Source organism: Eurytemora carolleeae, unplaced genomic scaffold (genome assembly GCF_000591075.1).
Source record: "Eurytemora carolleeae unplaced genomic scaffold, Eaff_2.0 scaffold803, whole genome shotgun sequence".
Classification (NCBI taxonomy): Eukaryota; Metazoa; Arthropoda; class Copepoda; order Calanoida; family Temoridae; genus Eurytemora; species Eurytemora carolleeae.
This window is the reverse complement of record NW_019396688.1, coordinates 55,141-77,885: the sequence shown is the minus strand read 5'-3', so window position 1 is coordinate 77,885 and position 22,745 is coordinate 55,141. Positions and strand designations below refer to the sequence as shown.

At 31.4% G+C, this 22,745-nt stretch overlaps 3 protein-coding genes across 3 annotated transcripts in view; 1 reads left to right on the top strand and 2 right to left on the bottom strand.

The window, feature by feature from the left end:
- The window catches only part of LOC111707394 (chymotrypsin-like protease CTRL-1), a 37,794-nt gene extending 30,431 nt beyond the window's left edge, over positions 1–7,363 (top strand). Inside the window, exons 11-17 of the mRNA XM_023480497.1 lie at positions 1,629–1,734; positions 3,321–3,432; positions 4,241–4,322; positions 4,926–5,014; positions 5,794–5,866; positions 6,946–7,017; positions 7,180–7,363. Of these exons, the coding sequence (XP_023336265.1) occupies positions 1,629–1,734; positions 3,321–3,432; positions 4,241–4,322; positions 4,926–5,014; positions 5,794–5,866; positions 6,946–7,017; positions 7,180–7,290 (645 nt within the window). The 3' untranslated portion in view covers positions 7,291–7,363. The remainder of the gene's footprint in view (positions 1–1,628; positions 1,735–3,320; positions 3,433–4,240; positions 4,323–4,925; positions 5,015–5,793; positions 5,867–6,945; positions 7,018–7,179) is intronic.
- Positions 7,364–9,110: 1,747 nt separating this feature from the next.
- Positions 9,111–11,654, bottom strand: LOC111707390 (uncharacterized). The gene is made up of 3 exons (XM_023480493.1): positions 11,116–11,654; positions 10,246–10,733; positions 9,111–9,970 (listed from the first exon to the last, which is right to left on the bottom strand). The coding sequence occupies exons 1-3, from the start codon at positions 11,538–11,540 to the stop codon at positions 9,915–9,917; spliced, it is 969 nt and encodes a 322-aa protein (XP_023336261.1). The 5' UTR covers positions 11,541–11,654; the 3' UTR covers positions 9,111–9,914.
- Positions 11,655–12,149: 495 nt separating this feature from the next.
- LOC111707400 (PHD finger protein 7) lies at positions 12,150–22,690 on the bottom strand. Its single transcript, XM_023480504.1, has 17 exons — positions 22,286–22,690; positions 20,184–20,256; positions 19,968–20,005; positions 19,635–19,687; positions 19,182–19,237; positions 18,198–18,318; positions 18,020–18,068; positions 17,684–17,761; positions 17,260–17,295; positions 16,991–17,063; positions 16,378–16,463; positions 15,533–15,615; positions 14,135–14,213; positions 13,613–13,716; positions 13,255–13,328; positions 13,004–13,063; positions 12,150–12,488 (listed from the first exon to the last, which is right to left on the bottom strand). Exons 1-17 carry the CDS (start codon positions 22,417–22,419, stop codon positions 12,165–12,167), a joined length of 1,521 nt encoding a protein of 506 aa, XP_023336272.1. The 5' UTR covers positions 22,420–22,690; the 3' UTR covers positions 12,150–12,164.
- Between the last annotated feature and the right edge of the window lie 55 nt (positions 22,691–22,745).

Sequence of the window (22,745 nt, the reverse complement as noted above, 5' to 3'; positions counted from 1 at the left end):
TAGTATTACTATTAGTAATCAGTCTAATATTGGGCTTTATATTTAGATAATAGTACTATTAGTAATCAATATAATATTGGGCTTTTTCTATAGCTTTATATTTGAATAGTAGTACTATTAGTAATCAGTATATTATTGGGCTTTTTCTATAGCTTTATATTTGGATAGTAGTACTATTAGTAATCAGTATATTATTGGGCTTTTTCTACAGCTTTATATTTGGATATTATACATCGTTTTATATTAGTTTTTTTTCTACAGCTTTATATTTAGATAGTAGTACTATTAGTAATCAGTATAATATTGGGCTTTTTCTATAGCTTTATATTTAGATAGTAGTACTATTAGTAATCAGTATAATATTGGGCTTTTTCTATAGCTTTATATTTAGATAGTACTCGTAGTCCAATATTGTTTTTTTTTCTTTAACTTCATATTTAGTTAGAACTTAGTTCAATATCGAGCTTTTTCTATAGCTTTAAATTTAGATAGGACTCGGTCCAATATTGTGTTTTTCTATAGCTTTATATTTAGATAGGACTCAGTCCAATATTGTGTTTTTCTATAGCTTTATATTTAGATAGGACTCAGTCCAATATTGTGTTTTTTATATAGCATTATATTTAGATAGGACTCAGTCCAATATTATGTTTTTTCTATAGCTTTATATTTAGATAGAACTCAGTCCAATATTGTGTTTTTTCTATAGCTTCATATTTAGATAGAACTCAGTCTTATATTTGGTTTTTTCTATGGCATTATATTTAGATAGGACTTAGTTCAATATTGTGTTTTTTCTATAGCTTTATATTTAGATAGGACTCAGTCCAATATTGTTTTTTTTTCTATAGCTTTATATATAGGTAGGACTCAGTCCAATTTTGTGTTTTTTCTATAGCTATATATTTTTTTCTATTCATTGGAAAATGACCTTGCTAAAACGAACGAATGTAAACATTAATTTAAAGATAACTAACAGACACGTTTATTGTTAAAATTAAAGGAATGTATCATTCAGGGTGACCTACGAAATATGACAGTTGGTGAATAGTTTTAAATGTCTTGTTCAATAAATTGTAAAGTTGGTTGGTACCAAAGAGAGTAATAAAACAGATTATATGGCAGTTTTATTATAGTAAAATTGATTTCAAAGTAAAATATATTTGAGTAAAAGATTTTCTGAAACGAGATAAACTGCAAAAAGTATTTATATTTTATACAGTATGTGGAAGAAGGCATTTAATACTATTAAGATGTTACATAGATTACTAACAATACAGATAGAACGCTAACCCCTTTAGACTTCTGCCTCGGGTTATTGTGAACAAAAAACACATTAAGATCTTGAAAAGACGACATCCAGTTTTCTATCTCTGTAATGTTACTAATCTTTATCTTCTTTAATGATTTAAATCAGGTTAATCCTGACTAATAAACGGGCCATGTAGATCAGTTTCGGATACTTTCATACTAATTTTACCGACCGATATTATAGATTATATCAGTGTTACTGCTCAACCAGACTATTTTTTAAACAGACAGTATGGACCAATTAAGAGTTAATCCAGACTATTGTTTCAGATTGACAGTATAGACCAGATCAGGGTTCATCCGGACTATTTTTTCAGACTGACAGCATAGATCAGATCAGAGTTCATCCAGACTATGACACGGGAAGTCATAATTATGATATTGCCCTCCTTCGACTTAAGAAACTTCCAGAGCTCGTACCAGGTACCCCACCACTTAACTAATTGTACCAGGTACCCCACCACTTAACTACTTGTACCAGGTACCCCACCCTTAACCACTTATACCAGGTACCCCACCACTTATCTACTTATACCAAGTACCCCACCTCTTAACTAATTGTACCAGGTACCCCACCACTTAACTAATTGTACCAGGTACCCCACCACTTAACTAATTGTACCAGGTACCCCACCACTTAACTAATTGTTCCAGGTACCCTACCACTTAACTACTTGTACCAGGTACCCTACCACTTATCTACTTATACCAGGTACCCCACCACTTAACTAATTGTACCAGGTACCCCACCACTTATCTACTTGTACCAGGTACCCTACCACTTAACTAATTGTACCAGGTACCCCACCACTTAACTAATTGTACCAGGAACCCCACCACTTAACTAATTGTACCAGGTACCCCACCACTTAACTAATTGTACCAGGTACCCTACCACTTAACTAATTGTACCAGGTACCCCACCTCTTAACTACTTGTACCAGGTACTCCACCACTTAACTAATTGTACCAGGTACCCTACCACTTAACTAATTGTACCAGGTACCCTACCACTTAACTAATTGTACCAGGTACTCCACCACTTAACTAATTGTACCAGGTACCCTACCACTTAACTAATTGTACCAGGTACCCCACCACTTAACTAATTGTACCAGGTACCCTACCACTTAACTACTTGTACCAGGTACCCCACCACTTAACTAAAGTTTATTAGATCATTGTAAACTCCGGTTCATTTCAAGTACAAGATCGACTTTTAATCTGCGAAAGCAAGCTTTACAGTACAAATACAGACTTTGTAAGGCATAACGGGACTGTACGCCATGACCCCTAACTTGTGAAATTCTTGTGTCATTTAAGTTTGAAATCTGGCATATTTACTCTGTTTTTGTTCTATTACAATTGAAAAGAAAAAGTCGTTTTTAATGCAAAATATGCAATTGCAAATAAGTTTAGTTTTCCTATTTTTGTGTACACGATGTATAAGATGATTGTACTTATTATGCATGTTAAGAATGTAGATCCACATTTTTGATCAGACTAAGGTTTAAAGTTTACCGTTGTAAATCGGACATGCCACTCTATAAATAAAATGTCACTTGATAAAATGTCTATTTACTGTCCAAGGAGCATAATCATGGAATTTTAGTGGGATCAAATCGACCCGGTCCGCCCTACGGTACTTCATTTAAATAAAAAATATTTGTCTGACGTATCATGTACAAATACCACGTACATGTATTCAGAATACGTTATTGTTTACATCAAACAGTGAAAAAATTAGACTGAATAACGCAAACAAATACTTTTTTTGGGACACACAAATATTAGCAATACAAGCTTTTTTAGAATATAAAAGATTGGTTTTATTTGATATGGTATGGTAAAAAAACACATTTAAAAAATTAAAAGACAAATTTTAATAATCTATTTTTCAAATGGCGGACCCGCCTGCCAAGCATGTATAATCAGATGGTAGGGCGGGCCGGGTCGATTCCATCTCCCTTCTATTCCATGCTCCTAGCTTAAGCTACTGTACCTTTAAGGTGAACTATGGCCTGTATGCCTCCCCTCTGTTCCTGTGGAGAGCTATGAAGGGCAAAAAGCGACTGTAATTGGCTGGGGTAGAACAGAAGGAAAGGATGGAATTTCGGCCAGGTGCATTTTTAAATTTTTTAAATGTTTTTGTTTGATATAATTTTCCCTATCATAATCTTTCTTAATATCTACATTATATATTGGAATACATAATCATTCCATGCATTTCTTTTCCCTGGAAATTTGATTTTTCTTATCAACCTAGGTCCGGCAGTTTTCAAAGGAACCATGATTTTTTGCCGCAAACTCAAATTTTCCATTCCTTACATTTTTGCAATCTAACGATTTAAACACGTTAAATTTTGACTTTTAATAAAGGAACATTGACCAGGTTTATTTTTAGATTGTTTTTCAATATTTTTTTTTTCATTTTATCATAATTGCTATGACTATGGGATATATCTTAGTACTTAATTATTATTTTTCATCCTTAGAATTTAAAGTCCGTAGATGTTGTAGTAATTCTTGGTCATTTTGTTCCCCGACCATTCCTGAAATTGCGAATTTGACACATTTAAATTTAAAATTTGGCGAAACTATAAAGCATGGCATGCATAATGCATATCCTTCCATTAACGTTTTGGTGCCATGTAAACAAATCTTAGTTAAGAATGGGTGCATTTTTGTATGAAGTAAAATCCGTCATTCAGAGTATGATTGAAAAATCCGATAGTTTATTAACCATGTAGTCCTAACATTTTAGAGACAGTGTGTTATCAATTTAATTATGATCGGGTATTGATTAAGCCTTTGATAGAAAAAAGTGTGAAGTGTTTTTTTCTCCACACCCTTCAATTGATTTAGCTCATTTTCTCTGATCCCTTTTTCAAAATTCAAGTTTATTCCCTTTAAAATGTTTTCCCTTCAGACATCTTCAAGAATTAGATGTAGAAATCATCAGTCAAGAGACCTGCCAGACACAGTGGGGATACGGGAAGGGAAGAGTAGAGGTAAAATAATAAAAAAAAACTTTTTGAAAACTAATTTTTTCAAAAACAGTATTATGTAAGATAAAAAAAATTATAATAATGATAATGATTTTAATAATGATTCTAAAAATATAAATAATAATAATAATAATAATAATAATAATGATAATAATAATGATAATGATAATGATAATAATAATAATAATGATAATAATAATAATGATGATGAGGATGGTGATGATGATATGTACTACTTCAAGATCAGTTGCCCAAATACGTTCTATTTCTACATCGGAGGCCCTTATATTATTTATAGAGGCCCTTAAACCTTCTATTTATAGTTTGGAGGCCCATACACGTACCATTTCTAGATCGGAGGCCCTTCTATCTGGATCGAAGTACCTTAAACCTTCTATTTCTAGATCGGAGGACCTTCTATCTTGATCGGAGTACCTTAAACCTTATATTTCTAGATCGGAGGCCCTTCTATCTTGATCGAAGTACCTTAAACCTTATATCTAGATCGGAGGACCTTCTATCTTGATCGGAGTACCTTAAACCTTATATTTCTAGATCGGAGGCCCTTCTATCTTGATCGGAGTACCTTAAACTTTCTATTTCTAGATCGGAGGCCCTAAAATGTGCTTCCGTTCATCTGGAGCATCATGTCATGGTGATTCAGGAGGAGGAATGTTTGTCAAAAAGATGGACAGGTATAAAAATAACAGAATTCAGAATATTCATTTTTAAATCATGAGACGTTTTCTCAAACTCTTCTCATGTTTTTTGAAATAAAAACTAATTTAAGAACTTTTTGAAAATATAAATATATTATAAAAAATAAACTATATACAAATGTGGCGAAAGATAATCGATGTATTATATAGGTTGTAATATCTGAATGATTTGTTTGAAATTAAATTGATTTTTTACGGTCTAAGTAGTATGTTGCAATTTTCTGAATTTGTATGGGCGCTAAGTTATTCAGTATGAGACGTCTTTAACAATTTTCTCCTTATAGAAGCAACAAATAGAAGTAAGATTAGTAGCGATCAAAAGCGCTTTTTTATCGCATTAAGCCTATTATTTTTCGCGAACACTCCCTTTAAAGAACTCTACTGCATATAATTTGTGAACATTTACATGATTTGTACATTTTGTTCAGGCTGAAAGGGACTGAAAAATTCATACCGAGGGATTGTCTAATATTTATTCTATTCTCTTTTGTTGAAAGGCAGGGATTAAAAAAATCCTTAACAGTCAATAATTTACAAAGAAAATGATATTTTCCCACATAACATAAATTTTCTGTTCCCAATATCTTTGCAACCTGACTATATAAACCTTTTGATATTTTGAACTTAAACTAGCTTTTTGATCTAACAGAATTAATAGTTTGAAATATCAAAGGTTGCAAAGAAATTGGGGTTTGAAAATCTGATTTTGTTGCAAAAACCTGTTTCTTTATAAATTTATTTTTACTCTTGTTTAGTCTTGAGTTGGTCGGAGTATGTTCTTATGGTTTAGCAGATTGTCAGAACTGGGCCCCTGAAGTGTACACTAAGGTATCAACTATTTTATTTAATGGTTGTTTTTCATCAGCTGTATGATTTTCATCTGATTGATACTGGTGATTGGGGTTTAGCAATTTTATTTCCTTTGGATGCATTGGTTAATAATTAAATAACTGGTTTCGTTTGATTTTGATAAAAACAAGGTTCGCTGACAAAATTGCACTTTTTTAATTTTGTAGTTTTTACTTTTAATTGTATACAATTTCCTGGCTGAAAAATCGAAATTTTATTTATTATGTTGCTGATTTTTTATCTTAATTGAAAGAATTGTTGGTGTGTTATATTTAGAATTTTACGAAGAACTCTTAAAATAATGTCCATTATAAGAACTTTGATTATGTTCATAGCACTGTCAAAAATTACGTGGAAATCTAAAAATATGAGGTTTTTATACTTTAAGACTAAGCTTATAATTTTTAAAGCATTTGATTGAGATTAAGTGCAATATTTCTAGGCTAAAATAATGTACAGAGTACACATTTTAATCAAAAGTTACCAACCAACAGACCAAAAAATCTTCTATAAAAACGGGATTCAAAAGATTTTTTTGTTTTGTTTAAAAATCAATTTTTAAAAACCTTATGGTTTGATTTTCAAATTTTTTTATCTTGTTTTCAATCTTTTCAAACAACATTTTTAATTTTTTTATTTTGGGACTAAGATTTTGTGACATTTTGACATTAGCACTTATGTGATTAAAGATTTTTAGTAACGTTTAAAAGCTTGAACTACAGAGCGTCCCATATCATATTATATTATCTCCAAGCTTTAACGCCAAAATACGCGAAATAATACACGAAAAACAAAGAATTTTCTGCAAAAAATCTTTTATAGAAACCTTATACATTTTTTAGAATGCTTCAAAGTTTTTAAATTTTCTGATTAGTCCCTAAAATCACGATTTTGAACTATTTACGATCTAATATGATGTGGGACACCCTGTATTTCTTTTCAAAGGGAGTGTTTTTATTGGCAAAATGTGATTAAGATGTAGTAAAGTTTTTTCTTCTGTTTCTAAAATATTGCTGTTTTTTTATTTACTAAAGAATGAATAAAATTGTTGAATTCAGGTGAGCTTCGTTATTGATTGGATAAAGAAGACGATTAGAGAAACAGATCTTGATGATCTCAACATGCCTCAGGTAATTGTGTCAATTTTATCATTTTAGTTTCTTAAATTTTTTTGAAAATTATAGATTTAATTTTGTTTTCCTCTCCACCTTAATATTTTATTCATATTTTCTAAACAACTTAAATAAAGTGGTTTTATTTAACTATTATTGTATTAATAATGTTTTGTTAAGTGCGGGAAGACGACAATTAATGCCACTAATAGAAGACGGAGGGCAGATCCAGTGTTTGATTGGGTTTATAAATATGCAAAGGACTATGTTGGAAACTCATTTGCTTATTAGAAGTGTTGTCAATTTCATATTTTAAAGCTTTTATGCATTTTTTACATTTTTTTCGGATGAAGTGTAAAAAAAATTTAATTCTTTTGATTTTGAAACCAAGGTTGTATGCACTCGAATGTCGTCTCCTAAGATAGATACAGACTGAGCGTCCAATATCATATTAGATTAATGTCCAAGCTTAACGTCAAAATACGCACATAATACTTAAAAAACCCTGGATGTTTCTCAAAGAAAACTTTTATAGTAACCTCATAAATATTCAAAAAAAGATTCATTCTTTTTTATATTTTCTGATCTAGTCCTAAAATCACAATTTTTAGCTATAAAGGCTCTGATATGATGTGGGACACCCTGTAGATAAAACCTCATATGACGTTACTGATTAAGAAGGCGAGAGTGACTTCAAATGAGGTTTTTATCTATCTTGGGAGACCACATTTTCTGTACAGAGTGAGTAACCAACCTTACGTTACACACACTGTACAATGTATACACATCTCTTATATTTTTCTCATTCTTGAATTCTTCATTATACATTTTATATTATTGTAAATATCAATATTCAGCTGTAATTAAAATGTGATGTTAACCAATCTTGATAAGCATAAACTTTCAATACTACATTTTTGCAAGCTTTTTTATAATACATTGTACAGATTGTCCCATATGATATTAGATTACCTCCAAGCTTTAACGCCAAAATATTCGAAAAACATATCATTTCCTGCAAGACAATTTTTAAATTAGCCTTATTCAATTTTTCAAAATGATTTATTCTTCTTAAATTTTCTGATTAGTACCGGAAATTGTAATTTAGACCCATTGCCGATCTAATAAGATGTGGGACACCCTGTATTAAATCAAAAATTCTTGTCTACATATCTTAAATGAAGATTTTCCCTACATTTTTTATTAGTAAAAATTAATTTTTTGACTCGTTGATTTAACTTCAAGTGTAAGCGTTAATATAATAAAAATTTAAAAGATATATATTTAATATTTTTGCTTACTTAGGACCAGGTAGGCAATACATATTCGATTAGAATACCAGAGTTTAAGGCAAAAACTCAGTTTCTTCTTTAATATTAATTGGGAATATTTTTAACCTAAAATTTGTTATTAGTTATCTATAAAATTATTTCGTCGAATGCACGGTTGCCTGATAAAAATAACCATTTTTTTCTTAGAAACGTCTCTCTATTTTTATTTGTTCCATGACGAAATATTAGGAGGTGCTTTTTCTTCTAAAAAAATGTAAATCATTGTACATAATATTTTACAAAGAAATACGTTTTATCTAGGTAAATGAAATATTTAAATACTGTTTTGAAGTAGAGACAAAGTGTAATGATCATTTTGAGATCTCTGAATCAACTGAAGATTCCTTGACAGAAATTCAATGAAATGTTTTCGTATAAAAAATACTCGATAAGATTGCTATTTAAGTTTCAAATTACAACTTGATCAACATTGTTAACTTCAACTATTCTTGCCAGTCGGATAGTTTCACGTACAAGGGTGTCTGTCGCGGGGTGCAATGTACACTTTCAAATTATTGAAAAAGATTTAGAAGACTTTACAAAAATTATTAAATTAAGAAAACATTCAAATAGGAAGACGACTATATGCTTAAGTCTTGCCAGTAATTTGTTGAATCACTTATTTTGTGAGATGGGTCTGTTTTCACTGCACAATTGCTGTTTCTTATGTTCATTGGACTTTTGAAAGTTATTGCATCTTAATGTCGTCTTAAAATTTCAGTTTTCTGATGAATTTTTTTTTTATATTTTATCCCTGCACTGCAGCATAAAAAAGTGATAAAAAGATTAAAATACATTATTATTGATTTTAGTGTTCTCTTTATATTTATTCCCTATGTAGCTGTGAACATCTTTTGTTAAAGTTAGCCATTTTGTTAAAGTTTGGCATTTGAGGTAAAATTACTAAATATTTGTTATTGAAATGGTTTGAAAAAGAAAAAAGTAACTTTTTAATTTTTTTCACATCATGAAAATACTTTTTTTTTGCAACTTTACAAAACAATTAAAACATCTTAACTTTACAAAAACCACAATTATTAAAACTAAAAATTTAACATAAATCTAGTAACGCTCTTTTTCACAAATGAAAACTTTTTAATTAACCATTGAGGTACCTTTATTGTTTTGAGTTCTTTTAAGAAACAAAAATTGGTATGCAATAATCAAAAAATATTCTATAAATATACAAACTGAAATAGAGAAATAGCTTAACTGTTGGCGTTGTTGACAGAAAACAAGTATAAAACGGGGATTTTACTAATTTACAATTATTATATTTTTAGAATACAGTTATCACACTCATTTTTTCAAGTTCAGATTTTCTTTCATGTGATAAATGATGGAATGTAGAAGAATATCTAAAAATCAGATAGTTACTAATACTAAATTTATCTAAGCCAAAAAAATAAAAATAGGAAAAAAATTAATATACAAATTCAACAATGCAAATTGATTTTTTTTTATAATTCAGTCTTTAGAATTTCCATGACTAAAATTTGAAAATGAATATTTTCTCAGAATCCAGAATCATGGACAACATTTTATACATAAATGTTTTAGAAAATTAGCAAGAACAAGCCGTCATCAACTGTTTCTAAACTCCAATCGCTGGAAAGGCACCGGGGGTGGCAAGACATCCTCTGAAAGAGTGTATTTAATGATAAAAGGAAAGCTAGGGGTAAATATTTTAAAAACTAATTATTAAAATAACAAAAATCAATGATATAACTTCATATGTTCATTCCCTCAGAATATACTACAGCTAAAATATACACCAACATCCCGTGAGTATACTATTCCAGGTCAGGTTAGCTTAAGATACATATATAGTCACGGGGGGTTGCTATATTACAGAAGGAGGGAGGGAGGGGGGGGGGGTCAATGGCACATTTAATCTAAAATTACCGATGAATACCTATTATCTGAATGTCGTCATCATCATCTGTTAGAGATTCAATGTCAGGAGTAACGTGTTCACTTGTGGATACGTTACTTACGACGAGTTCATTTTTCTTCATAATTTTACTTCTAATCGCTGACAATGTTTCTGTTCCAGCTTGTCTAGAGTTGCTGCTACTTGACCCTGCCTGGTTATTAACAGACTGAGTACGACTGTCAGCATTGAAAGCAGACCGATTATTGCTGACAGCTGACTTAGAAATATTGACAGCAGACTGAGTGCTGTTGTCACCAGACTGAGAAATACTGGAAGCAGACTGATTATTGCTAACAACAGAATTATTAATTTTGATGGCAGACTGATCATGGCTTACAGCAGTCTGAGAAAGGGAGGTAGGATGAGAAGCCGCCTGAATGACTCCTGATTGATTACTAGCGGATTGTTTAATCTGATTGTAAACATGACGAGCTCGTTGCTCCACCTCCTCTCCACCAATAACCTCACTGGAATATATTCTAAATTAAAATCTTGAAGAATAATCTATATAAATAAAAATTGCAAATGAAACCATGGTTAAAAAGCCAAAATTTTTAAGTGTACGTGAATTTGAATTAATTAATGTATTTTTTTTTATAGCAAATTGCAACCCTTTGAGCCGAGATGGAGAATAAATTGGGAAATACGCCAAGTTTATCCCACCCTGTAACGTGTTCATTCAAGGAAGAAGAGTTGAGATGTCCAAGCAAAAGGAGATCAGTTTTGAGACAAAAAGAGAAGCTAGAAAGGTTCTTTGAATATCTTCAGTTCCCTTCCTTGTAATGTATTTGCATTATCCCAAAGAAGAAAAACTATGATTTGCGAAACAAAATTTAATTGAATGCTCACCAAATTTGAATATCTAGAGAAGTTTCGTCAGAAGGTTCATCCTCATCTGACGTTAAAGTTATTTCTTCAGGAGTGCTTCTCACAGTTGAAGAATATACTTGAGATACATTTCGTACAGAACAGGACGGAAAATCAGCACGAGTTAATTTTTTCGGACTACCTCTTTCAGCAGAGGAAAATATTGCGGGTACATTCGGTATAGAACAGGACGGTAAATCTGCAAGAGTTATTTCTTCAGTACTACCTCTTACAGCAGAGGAAAAGGTAGCAGGTACATCTGGCACAGAACTGGACAGGACGTCCGAAAGAGTTAACATTGAACATTTGCCCTCTCTTGCACGGATTTTATCGCAGTTTGTATCTTGGGAAGATGAAGAGGGTTTCTGACAAAAAGAATTAAAAGTTCTGGGTCTTGAGGTAGACATTGAAGTAGATGATGAGAGCTGTTCAGTCCGAATTCGTTCTGTAGATTCACCTTCTGAATTTTTAACAGATGTCAGTCTAGACAAAAACCAGCAATTTTACAAAAAGTATAAATAAATTATGTTTCAATAAAAAAGATCCAGATTGATGCTTTTAAACAGATTTCCGTCTGTATCACGTGACAATGATACTGCACTGCCATTGGCTGAAGTTCTGGCGACGTAAGAACTATAAGAACTATATGTAATAATATTATCAATTATATCTATTAAAAATGCAAAATAAAAATTAAAAAATTATAATAGGAGCAAACCTGAGATTCTCAGGCTCTTGTTGAACATCTCAAACCAAATAAATTTTTTATCTGAAAGAGAACAATTGAAACCTAAACATTTTTTCCTTTTTTATTCAAAATTTGCCGCTCCCCCCCCCCTCTCCCAAGAATTTAATAACAAAAAGAATGTTTAGGAAACTGATCAACGTATCTAGATACAGAAATGATGATTAAAGCGTTGTGAAAGAATAGTTTGATGGCAAAAAAAGAAAATTCTACTCCAATTTTTCTTCGATTTTAAGACCAACTTTGACGCACGGTTTTAAAAGAACATAATTTTGATAAGTTATTTTTAAACGTAGTTCAGGGAAGACCTCTTTACCCACCCCCCATTCCCCAAAGAGGGTATCGGGGGTGTTGCTGGGGGATGATACAAATAGGCAAAAGGTTGAGTCACCATGCAAGGGATAAAATTTAATGCCGTTCTAAAAAGGATAAACGCCTGAATAAAAAATAACAACCTGAAATAGCCTAGCCCATGGAAGGATGCTGGTTTAATAGTGAGAAGATTTCCGGTCGGACCAAGAATTTTAGGTTCAACTCCTTTTCTGTGCTCTAGAACTTCAATTTCATCATCATCATTACTACTCACTTCATCCTTCAGTGCATCTTGGATCTGAGTTGAATATGGTATTATAAGACAATTCTTAACTCAGTCCTTCTCCCCTTCAAATGTGCAGAGCGCCGAAATTAATTAATTAAAGGGAGAATCGCTGAGGGTGTCCTGGCCCACAGTCGACTTCAGTTTCACCCGTCAGAACTTCCCCTCGCGATACACATTTTCTACACGCCTGGTGTTATCTGTTAAATCCGCTCCGGTTTTGTTTTATTTATGATTCCTGGATGCAGGCGAACCCGGAGGAAGGGTTTCCGAAAACCAGAGTTGACCGTAACCCAATGTTGACATCCTCAACCCACCTCCCCCCCTTCCCCTATTTTGAACCTGGGTTTTCGGGTTTAAGGGACATTATTATCTTTGGTTTAAATCAAAACAAAGGCAATGTGGTGGTAATTTATTTCGTTTAATTTATTCATAATTAGATGTACAATTTATTAGCCAAAGGTCTAAACCAACAAAAATGCAGAAAACTTGGAAATTAAAATTAAATCTGAAAAATATTTAGTATTTACCTCCTTTAATCTCCTCGCATTCATTTCACGAAGACTTAATAGATACTCGTTTTCTTTTTCCTGCACAAATTTATATTACGTAAACTTTTTTGTATTAACAGACTATTAATTAACTGATCATGATAATGGATAATAGAAAATGGATAATGATTATGATAATACTATTACAACTACTACTAATAGTAGTTAAGAACCAAAGCTATCAGTTCAAGGCAGTCTGTCCATCTATAAGTTTTCATCCCGGTATATACCTGACTAGGAGAATCTTGAACCTTCTTAAATTCTTCAAATTTCTGCATGATGACGTCATCGTCATCACTCACCTCTGAATGATTACCCAGGTGATGATATTAATATATTAATACAATTATATAATTTCATTTCCCAATTGACATGAAGTGACATAAACGCAATCATTAAGTGTATTTGATGTAGTTGGAAAGCACATATTTATTTCACTAGTAATAACTTGATAACTCACTTACTGAGCCTGTTCACACTGCACAATTGCTGTGTCTCATGTTCATTGGGCTATTTAAATATATAACTTGAAATCACAAGTCGTCTTACTATTCGTTAGTTTTCTGGTTCTCACTGTATGAAAAATACCTTGATCAGAAGATCGTTCAATAATCTCATCATCTTCATCTTCTTCTTCTTCATCCTCATCAGAATCTTTGTTTGAACAAACTACACACTTGTACACGGGATTCCTTCACATTTACAAATAATTCTATTTGTAAATCACTGTAAACTAAATTTCATGAAATGCCAGAGGTTTTCAGGGTATCGTTGTAAATCAGACATGTATCATTTATTCAGACATCTTCCCTTTATTCTACAAAATTATCTCACAGATTAAAAAAAATATTACAATATTACCCCCGAAAGCTGGAAACTATATAGGCCTGGGGATAATTCCTTCAAGAACACAAATCCCTTTATTTTTTAGTTTATATAATCCGTTAATCAAATCTTAATCGACCAATCAGAAGACAGGGTTCGATTCACATTGAAATTGTATTCTTTACAAAAATTTAATCATTTAATTCCCTAAATTCAAAAATGTCCGTTTTGCGAGTCCCAATCAAAAGTTACGATGTTCTGAGGGGCAACCAAGAAACTGCTTACATTTTATTCAACCTGCCGCACTCCATGTGTATGCTGTTCCCTCCACACTCGTCGCAAGGGTAAAGCTCATACTTAGTTCCTGGCAGAACAAATATATGTTAATCATCTTACGTATCACCTATGCTATGAAGTAGGTTTTAAAAACAGAGACACCTGAGTATTTTCATATCCTAAAAGTAGACTATGTCTAGAACTAGCATGTAGATTTTATAAATCCCGTCGTGCCCTTTTGTTTTTAGAAATTTCCATTTAAATTCTGTTGTGTTGTTTAGACTGAAAAAAGGCATCGTGAGATCATTAGGAAACCCGAAACTTCAGAGCTTTTCTGCTTAAATATTATTATAATATGATAAATTTATCTGAGTAGAATTAACACAATGAATTATAGGTTTAAACCTCAAATGATAAAAATTGAAGTACATTTTGATGTAGAAATCTAGTTTTCTCAACTATTCGTCCATCGAGGTTAATCTGTAAAAGGTTCAGACACTTTTTTGAAATACCTTAAATGTACTGAAATGTTCTGTTAAGGGTTTGAATATTTTAGAGCTTATTATCAAAAGAAGGGCTATGGTCAAAGATAACAAATTTTGCCACTTAAAAATGTCGACATTAATTAATAAATATCTTAACAAATGCGCGCCAATTCAAACGGAAAAATCTGCGAAAGTTTGAGAACGATTTAAATGACGAATTTCAGAGTAACAGTAGAAAGCTTAAATTGTTAATTTGAAAAAGGCCTAGTTAAAAAAATTAAAAACTAAAGATATAGATATAGGGGGCGATTGGATTGTAAATATACATTTACAAGCTTTGAGGGGAAAATATAAAACATAAAACAACAGCCATGTTTTTTAACACTTCTCTTTTCTCCCACTCTACCTAACACTTTTAATTTAGTTTTAAATCAACATCTATATATAAATTTGGCTTGTCTGTCTGTTTGTTTGTTTGTCTGTCTGTATGTTTGTATCCAATAAACGTCAAAACGGCTGAACCGATCGGGCCCAATTTTTTTGTGGGACATCTAGGGACCCCAGGGAAGGTTTATGAATGATAAAAATTTAAAAAACGTGTTTTAAAGGTTTTTTATTTTGTAAAAAAAATAAATTCTTGAAAATACGCAAATCCAATAAACGTCAAAACGTCAAAACGTCAAAGGACCCCAGGGAAGGTTTATATATGATTGAAATTTTAAATATTTGTCTCCATCAAAATTCGATCTTCATTAAATTTTTGAAAATTTTGAAAATCCACGAAATTTTTTGTGAAAATCCGCGAATTATTTTTGTTTTGTTTTACGATGTACACAAATAGAACATGTTCACAATTAATTTAGAAGATGGCTAGTTTTATAGATTTTAATTGGAAAATTGAATAAAAGTCGAATTTACAAACCTGTGACGTCATATTGTTTCCCTTCTTTACAAAGACACCTACTAGCTTCACATACTTTATATCTGCGATGCTCAGTGTTCCAGCTGGAAAGAGATTAAAGATTAAAGGGACTGTAGGCGTTAATTCAAATGACCTTTCATATGACCAAAGGTACCCTTTAACACAAAAATGATCCAGTTGTCTATCTTTTCTATCAAAAATGATCCAGTTGTCCATCTTTTCTATCAACAAATTGATTCTTTTCCACTGTGGTTCTATCGTCTATGTAAATGTTACTTGAGGATTAAAGACGAATTAAAGAAAATCTAGAGAATTTTTATCAATAATAATATCTTTCTTATTGCTATAGATCCGAAAATGGGCTAAAGCGTACGGTTGTGATTTGGCCATGCTTAACTTCAAATCAAATCAAATCAAATCAATTGAAATTAGGTCAGCAGTACCTTTAAGGTGCATAATGGATTTTTTAAGCAGAAGGCCGTTGCAAAACAAATGTTAATTGACATTTAGTAAATTTATTTGCAAAAATAATGGATAAGTGTCACATTATTATAATTATTATTTTCTCTGATTGGTTCAGATTTTTCCCGGGAAATTCAAATTTAAAATTGAGAAAGTTTAATATTTAAGTAGCTATTCATTATTTTACAGAACTTTTAACCTCGAACTTAAAATTTGCGCATTCTTTAGTTTTAGACTCAGATGTGTGGATACTAACCAGGCTGCATTATTTGCACATTAAATAAGGCGATACACATTACCCACATCCGCAATATTGAGTGGGTTGCGAATAAAAACTTGAGATAGGAATTTGAACCTGAAAGTGCCATAACAAATTCTTTTACCCGTAGAACGCGGCGTTTTCTCCTTCTTCCCAATCCGCTGGTTTCTGAGGAACATAAATACCCAGGTTCTTGGCGTCCTCTGCAAGCTAGACAAATTACATTTTAGGAAACCTGGACGCACATAAGTCTGAAATACATGCAAGCTTATACCTATATAAGGAACTATGTATAATGTATATTCCTTTAAATACAGGGTGTCCCACGAAACATGACAGTTGGTGAATAGTTTTGAATGTCTTCTTCCATATACTGTATTAGATATTAAAGACTTTTTGCAGCTTATTTAGTTTAAAAAAACTGTACTCGAATATATTTTACTTGGAAATCAATTTTACGATAATATGGAGGCCATAAAATATAGATTATTATTCTATTTGGCAACAAACAACTTGACAAATTATGGAAGAAGACATTTTAAACTATTTACCAACTGTCATGTTTCGTGGGACACCCTGTAGCTGGCTCGTACATTTAAAATTTACATTGAAGACACACTCTTTAGCCAGGTAAAAATGTATGGCTATAACAAAGATGGTTTGAACTAAAATTGATAATTGTGTAAATTATATTTTAATTGTTGCTACCATTTGTTGAGTTGAGTTTAAATAAATACCTTAAGGCTGTTGCAGTGGGAACATTTAAAGGATTCTACGCCACTAGAGTAGGCGTGTTGTTGCAAACATTCTCTAAAAATACAACGACATAATTTTATTTCCAGACAAGAGATTTTTGAAAAATTCAAAAAGCGAATACGTAAAAATTGCGCAATTTATACACTTTCTTGAAAATAAATCTATTTATACACTTTCTTGAAAATAAATCTAACAGGTAGTTATGAAATCTTTTGTTTCAAATTATTTAAAAATGTATAAAATTACTTACCTATGGAATGTATAAAAACAGATATTACACGCCAGCCTAGCGATTTAAACATATCATCATTTTCATAATTAAGAAATTTAAACATCTAAGTTCGCAACTTTTGTAGAGAAAGCGTTTCTCAGTAAGACTTTTCTTAATCTAATAAATATTCATTGAGATCTGAATAATTAGAAACATAATAAAATCTTCTCTCTGCCAATGATAGAGTACGCGTCTGCAGTTCTTTAATCCCTTTAGGTTACAGGTTTCGGCTCTAGACATTGATCTTGGGAATTGTGGGTTAGCGCTATCTAATGCATTAGTTCCGACCTATGCTTGTTTCAAGATAAAATTGATTTAAATAGGGTAAATAACTGATTAATTGATTGATTGATTGTTTAATTGATGGTTGATTGATTGATTGATTGATTAATATGCTTTTTTCCTTCCACGTCCTGGGCCTGCCTCTATATCCTCCATACAGATCAAACAGGATCCAGATTTGTACACAGCTCCTTTAATACTAAACAAACTGATCGTAGATTTCAATCCAACAATATTTAAATCATTGTTTCTTAGCAAATACATAAAATCAGTAGGAAATATATGCATCATAAGTTTTAGCGCCTGATTTGTTAAGCCAGTTGTTTCGATTTTAAAAAAATAAATAAAAATAAAAATAAAAATATTGTCCAAAAAATAATTTTAAAAAGCTAACATATAAAAATTATTTAAAGTTGAGAAAAAACGAACACATAAGTGCTAAAAATAAAAAATTTACCTTTTCTGAGTGGGGAAATGCTTCGGACAGCAAGACTTCATATTAGTGCCTGATTCAAAGTTCGAGAAAATAAATTTTTAATAAAAAATCCTTTTTCTAATGTCTTTTTAATGATTTTACATGTTTTAATTTTTTTAACGTTTTTAATGCGTAAAAATAGGTTTTTTCATTAACTTTCCTTCGAATCGAAAGAAGTGTTCGTTTTCAGGCGAAGAATAAGACGCTCCACAGGGAAAATGATATTTTCTTGTGCATTTTGCTGCTTTGCTATCAGGAACGCAGTTGATGGTAGCTCCAAACTAAATACAGGAGAATAAATTGAGATGAAAGGCCAAAGGTAGACCTGGGAGGGAAGCCCGCTATTTTAAATTTTTGAGTGTTTTAAATATTTCAAGCGTGTTCGAGAAAAATGCAAGGTGTATAGGCCGATGCCGAATTTATTTCGATATCGATCGCTACAAATATTACTTTCCAAATTTATGTAAGGGTCCTACATTCATCAGTATGAGTCGTTTTTAACCCTTTTCTCATTCTGTACGCACTAGGATTATTTCAATTAAAATAAGCCTATTTATCTTTCGCGAACACTCCCATTAAATATTTCCATTATTTTTTTTTCCGTTCAGGTCTATATTTGACAAAATTTCGCAAATTAGATTGACTGAAATTTAGCAATTTTTCAGATATCGTAAATGTTAGAGTCACCTGACAACTTAATTTTTTTAAAGAAACAGTGCTTAGCTCTTTCCATACGTTTGTATGAATGATTTCCACATTAGAAGACAAGTTTTTTCATCCTATTTGATACTTTTTACCCAACACCTATCTATTTTCAGATTGAAGCTATCTATTTTTCCCAATAAAGAAAATCCAAAATGCCTATAATCTGCACTGGGGGAAAAAAGAGGGAAAAAACGTTAAGAAAAACACACCCCTATAACAAAATTACTATTCACTTAAATTTATGCTATTGTAATAGTGAAATCATGAATAGTTTATTTATATTTCAAGTTTTTTTTCTCGCTTATTTACAGCTATAGATTTAAAGTAATTATTCGCAAACAGGAAAATTTGTCCATCCCATCTATAAATTTCATATTTTGAGGCAGATAAAAATTAAAATGTAAAAAATGACACCATTCTTGTTTTTAATGTTTCCCACCTTTTTACATATATAACAGCTTATTTTTGATCCTCTCAGGTACTCCTTTTCAATATCTATATCCGGAAAATCAATCAAAAAATTGTTTTCTATTGGTAAAATTCATAAGTGGATCAAAATATTTTGTCAAGTTTTTAAATCCAGAAAATGGGATACAGAGAGTTTTGTGTACATTGTGTTTTGTGCAATATCAGTTAACTAGCAGGGTTGAAAAAAGTGTCAATTTAGTAAAAGGTAAATTTTTTGGAGGAGGGATGGGATGGATAACCATATTCAAGAAAACAAAAGTTGAAAATATGAGGGGATTGATTTAGATTCAGAAAGTTACGATTTTTGATTTGAAATGTAACATTTTTAACGTTTCGTGGGAGTACATAAGTTGAGAAGACAGTAAAAAATAGTTTAAGATTTAAGGACTAATCAATTGATATTTGATTAATTGATTTAAGTTTCCTTTAGGAAGAAATCCAAGGACACCCTCATTCTCTCCATTCTGCTCTCCTTCGCTAAAAAAATCCAAAGATAAAATTTTCATAATATTAGCGAAATTAAAACTAAGAAAATTCTAATTGATGAGAATATCTTACAAAAGTTTAAAAAAAAACCTAATTTGAAGTACATCTAGCTGTTAAAATATCATTTTCTGAATTAATCAAATTCAATTTTTAAATATAACTTATTACTGGTTAATTACCATAATTGTGTTAATTGTTATTTTTTTAAAGACAAATTATGAATCCATAAAAAATCTATAAGTTTGTTGAGAAGTAGCTAAAAATTGTTTACCTTGAAAAAAGCAGACAGAAGTAATGATAGAAGTGCACCTAAAATAAAAAAAATTATATTTGTTTGTAAATAAGGTTGAATGATCCAATTTGAAAAATGGAACGTACGTCAACTTGCAAGACTTTAAAACCATTTTTCCTCAAAATGTCTTTTTTCTTGGAGGGGGGGGGGGAGTTTGAAAAGAATATTTTGGATTTAATTAAATTGTACAGTTACCGTATCTCCTACAGTCAGACTATATAGTTCTCCAGATTTATGTACATCATTGGTCTTTCCCTGGTCGCAGATCCTTAAATAGATAAGGTCTGAACAGAACTATACAGTCAGACTGTATAGTTCTCCAGATTTATGTACATCATTGGTCTTTCCCTGGTCGCAGATCCTTAAATAGATAAGGTCTGAACATAACTATGCCATCAAATTAAAGTCCTTTATTTATTTCCCAAAAATGAAGTAATAATGCTGTTGCTAAATGAGTAATGAAGTGATATAATGCTATTGCTAAATGAGTAATGAGCTAAAAATTAAAATAAATAAAAGATCAACATTCAACAATCATACCGTAAAAATCAAGGCACTTGCAGTTTGTAGCATGTGGATTGTGAAACTACCAATAGAAACTTCATTCAATTAAGAATTAACTATTTCATTCAATTAAATCAACGGTACGCTTAAAAGCTTTGCCTGATCAAGTATGAATTAGATATCAATGTATATAACTCTAAAACTGAGCGTTTTCAGTTGTGTTTTCTCGAAAGAGTGACTCGCAAATTTCTCCTGCAGGAAAACATTTAGGAACTATCAGAAACTGACACTTTTTAACCCAGAAAAAAACGACAATATCTTTCAAATTATTGATCAGGTAAAAGTTTCTAGGGTACCGTTGTGAATCGAACATTGTCATCTTGACAGGATCACAATAACACACTACAGAGTTACCCAAACAAAAGTGAGTAAATTATGATCGGACTCACAAAGTTTACTGCTTATATATATATTTAGTAATATATAAACTATAAATAAACGATTAGATTAGGTTAAGCTTTGACACTTTCTGGGCCGAGCGCTGCGGCTAGGATTCAATCTCGATCTACAAATGTCATCCCCCCTTAATCATGCTTTTAATTAAGCGCGGCAGTGAAGTCTTCCCCACCTCACACACTCGAAGGTTGGAGTTCAGCGTCTGCCAGAACAAAGGAAGAACAATTTGAAATGGTTCTTTCGTTAAAAAAAAATCGGTTAATCTAATAAAAATGTTCAAAAATTTAATCCGGATCCAATTTTTTTTTCAGGGCGGATCCGCTTTTGCATCAAAATGAAATGGATCCTGAGCACTGATTCTTTGAAAACATAACATAATCATTTGTCAGTCAACATTTCCACACGTCTAACAAAATTCACACTTTGTAAAACTGAGGTAACCCTCCACTTGTAGGTCGGCATGTGTTTAACTGTTTCTTAAAAGCCTCTTAAAAGCTTTTGTTTCAGAAAAAAATAAGAAAAATATGAGGGCTCCTCATTTAACAACACTTTTAAAAAACTCGGAAATTTTGAAAGATCTCTTAACTATCAAATTGACATTTTAAATACAGGCTCATTAGAATATCTTCCCTCATATGCACTTCTTAAGATATGGAATAAACTGCCACTTGATTTAAAAAGAAGTGCCTCGTTAGGTATCTGTAAAAAAAGTTTATTTAAAATGTTATCTGACGCCTACATCTCCAAGTGCAATAAACCCTTTTGTTATTCTTGCAAAAATGAATATAGAACACATGCTTAATCTTATTCTGTTTAACGTACTAAACTTAAAACTGAAAAATCAATTATTTTGTTATGCTGCACCTCGGTCTCTCTAAATTTCACTAGTAATCCCTGTTTTATTGTAAACTTTCAAAACCTAATAATATTTATCAAATTGTAAACGTTTTAATATTAATTAGGTGGGGATATTACCCAAAACAGCAAATAGCTAATCTCCACCTAATTGCTAGAATTACATAAATATAGTAAAAAATACAAAAATAGTTTCAGAAATTTTTTGCCTGTAACATTATAACAATTGTATGTGTATTATTAGCATTAAACTATATCTTATCTTATAGTTATTATAATCAAGAAGTGTAAAATGTTGACTATTTCCTTATTTCTCTCAAATTGAAAGAATTTAAGTCACTTTTATTAAGTCTATTAATTAAAATTGACCAGTTTTAAAAGCGCAAAAAATGAATATATTCTTAATTTTAAATCCGTCAAAATTTATAAACCTGACATGCATCTCATGAAGTGATACTTTTGTATTGAACAAATGACCAAACCTGCACATCATTTTAGAGGTGATCTTTGTCTGTGGAATTAAAACCCCGGTCGGTATCTTCTCCTTGCGTTTCCGTTTCGGCATTTTGTTTCTATTCAATAATCTGAAATGAACGGTTGATCTAAAAAAATACATTATATCTCTCTTACCGACAAATTCAAGAGCAGACACAGATATTTTACCATAGTTTACGTTACAGTAAAATAATTAAGGAGATATGTTTGTGTAAAAAACCTTAGAATATTAGCATACATTATCTGTATGATCCGATAAAAAAATCAGTTGAAATGCTCTTATCCATGAGTTTATCTTTTTTTTTTGAATAGAAACAAAAACTAATTAATGACTGAGTAAACAATGTAAAATACCAATATTGTTGGTAGTTTTCCTGAATTTCCTGAGCCCCCCCCCCTCAGCACCTAAAGAACCCAAAGAGAATATTAAAAATAGCTACTCTTAGT

What these genes read in the sequence shown, in the direction of transcription:
- LOC111707400 (XM_023480504.1), bottom strand. Translation starts at nt 22,419, where the DNA reads ATGTATTTTTTTAGATCAACCGTTCATTTCAGATTATTGAATAGAAAC. An exon ending in TTCTGTCTGCTTTTTTCAAG is followed by an intron (nt 19,688 to 19,967) that starts GTAAACAATTTT and finishes GGATTTTTTTAG; the next exon opens with CGAAGGAGAGCAGAATGGAG. An exon ending in CATTTCCCCACTCAGAAAAG is followed by an intron (nt 17,762 to 18,019) that starts GTAAATTTTTTA and finishes CAGTTTGTTTAG; the next exon opens with TATTAAAGGAGCTGTGTACA.
- LOC111707390 (XM_023480493.1), bottom strand. Translation starts at nt 11,540, where the DNA reads ATGTCTACCTCAAGACCCAGAACTTTTAATTCTTTTTGTCAGAAACCC. An exon ending in TCTCTAGATATTCAAATTTG is followed by an intron (nt 10,734 to 11,115) that starts GTGAGCATTCAA and finishes AATATATTCCAG; the next exon opens with TGAGGTTATTGGTGGAGAGG. An exon ending in TGACGACATTCAGATAATAG is followed by an intron (nt 9,971 to 10,245) that starts GTATTCATCGGT and finishes ACACTCTTTCAG; the next exon opens with AGGATGTCTTGCCACCCCCG.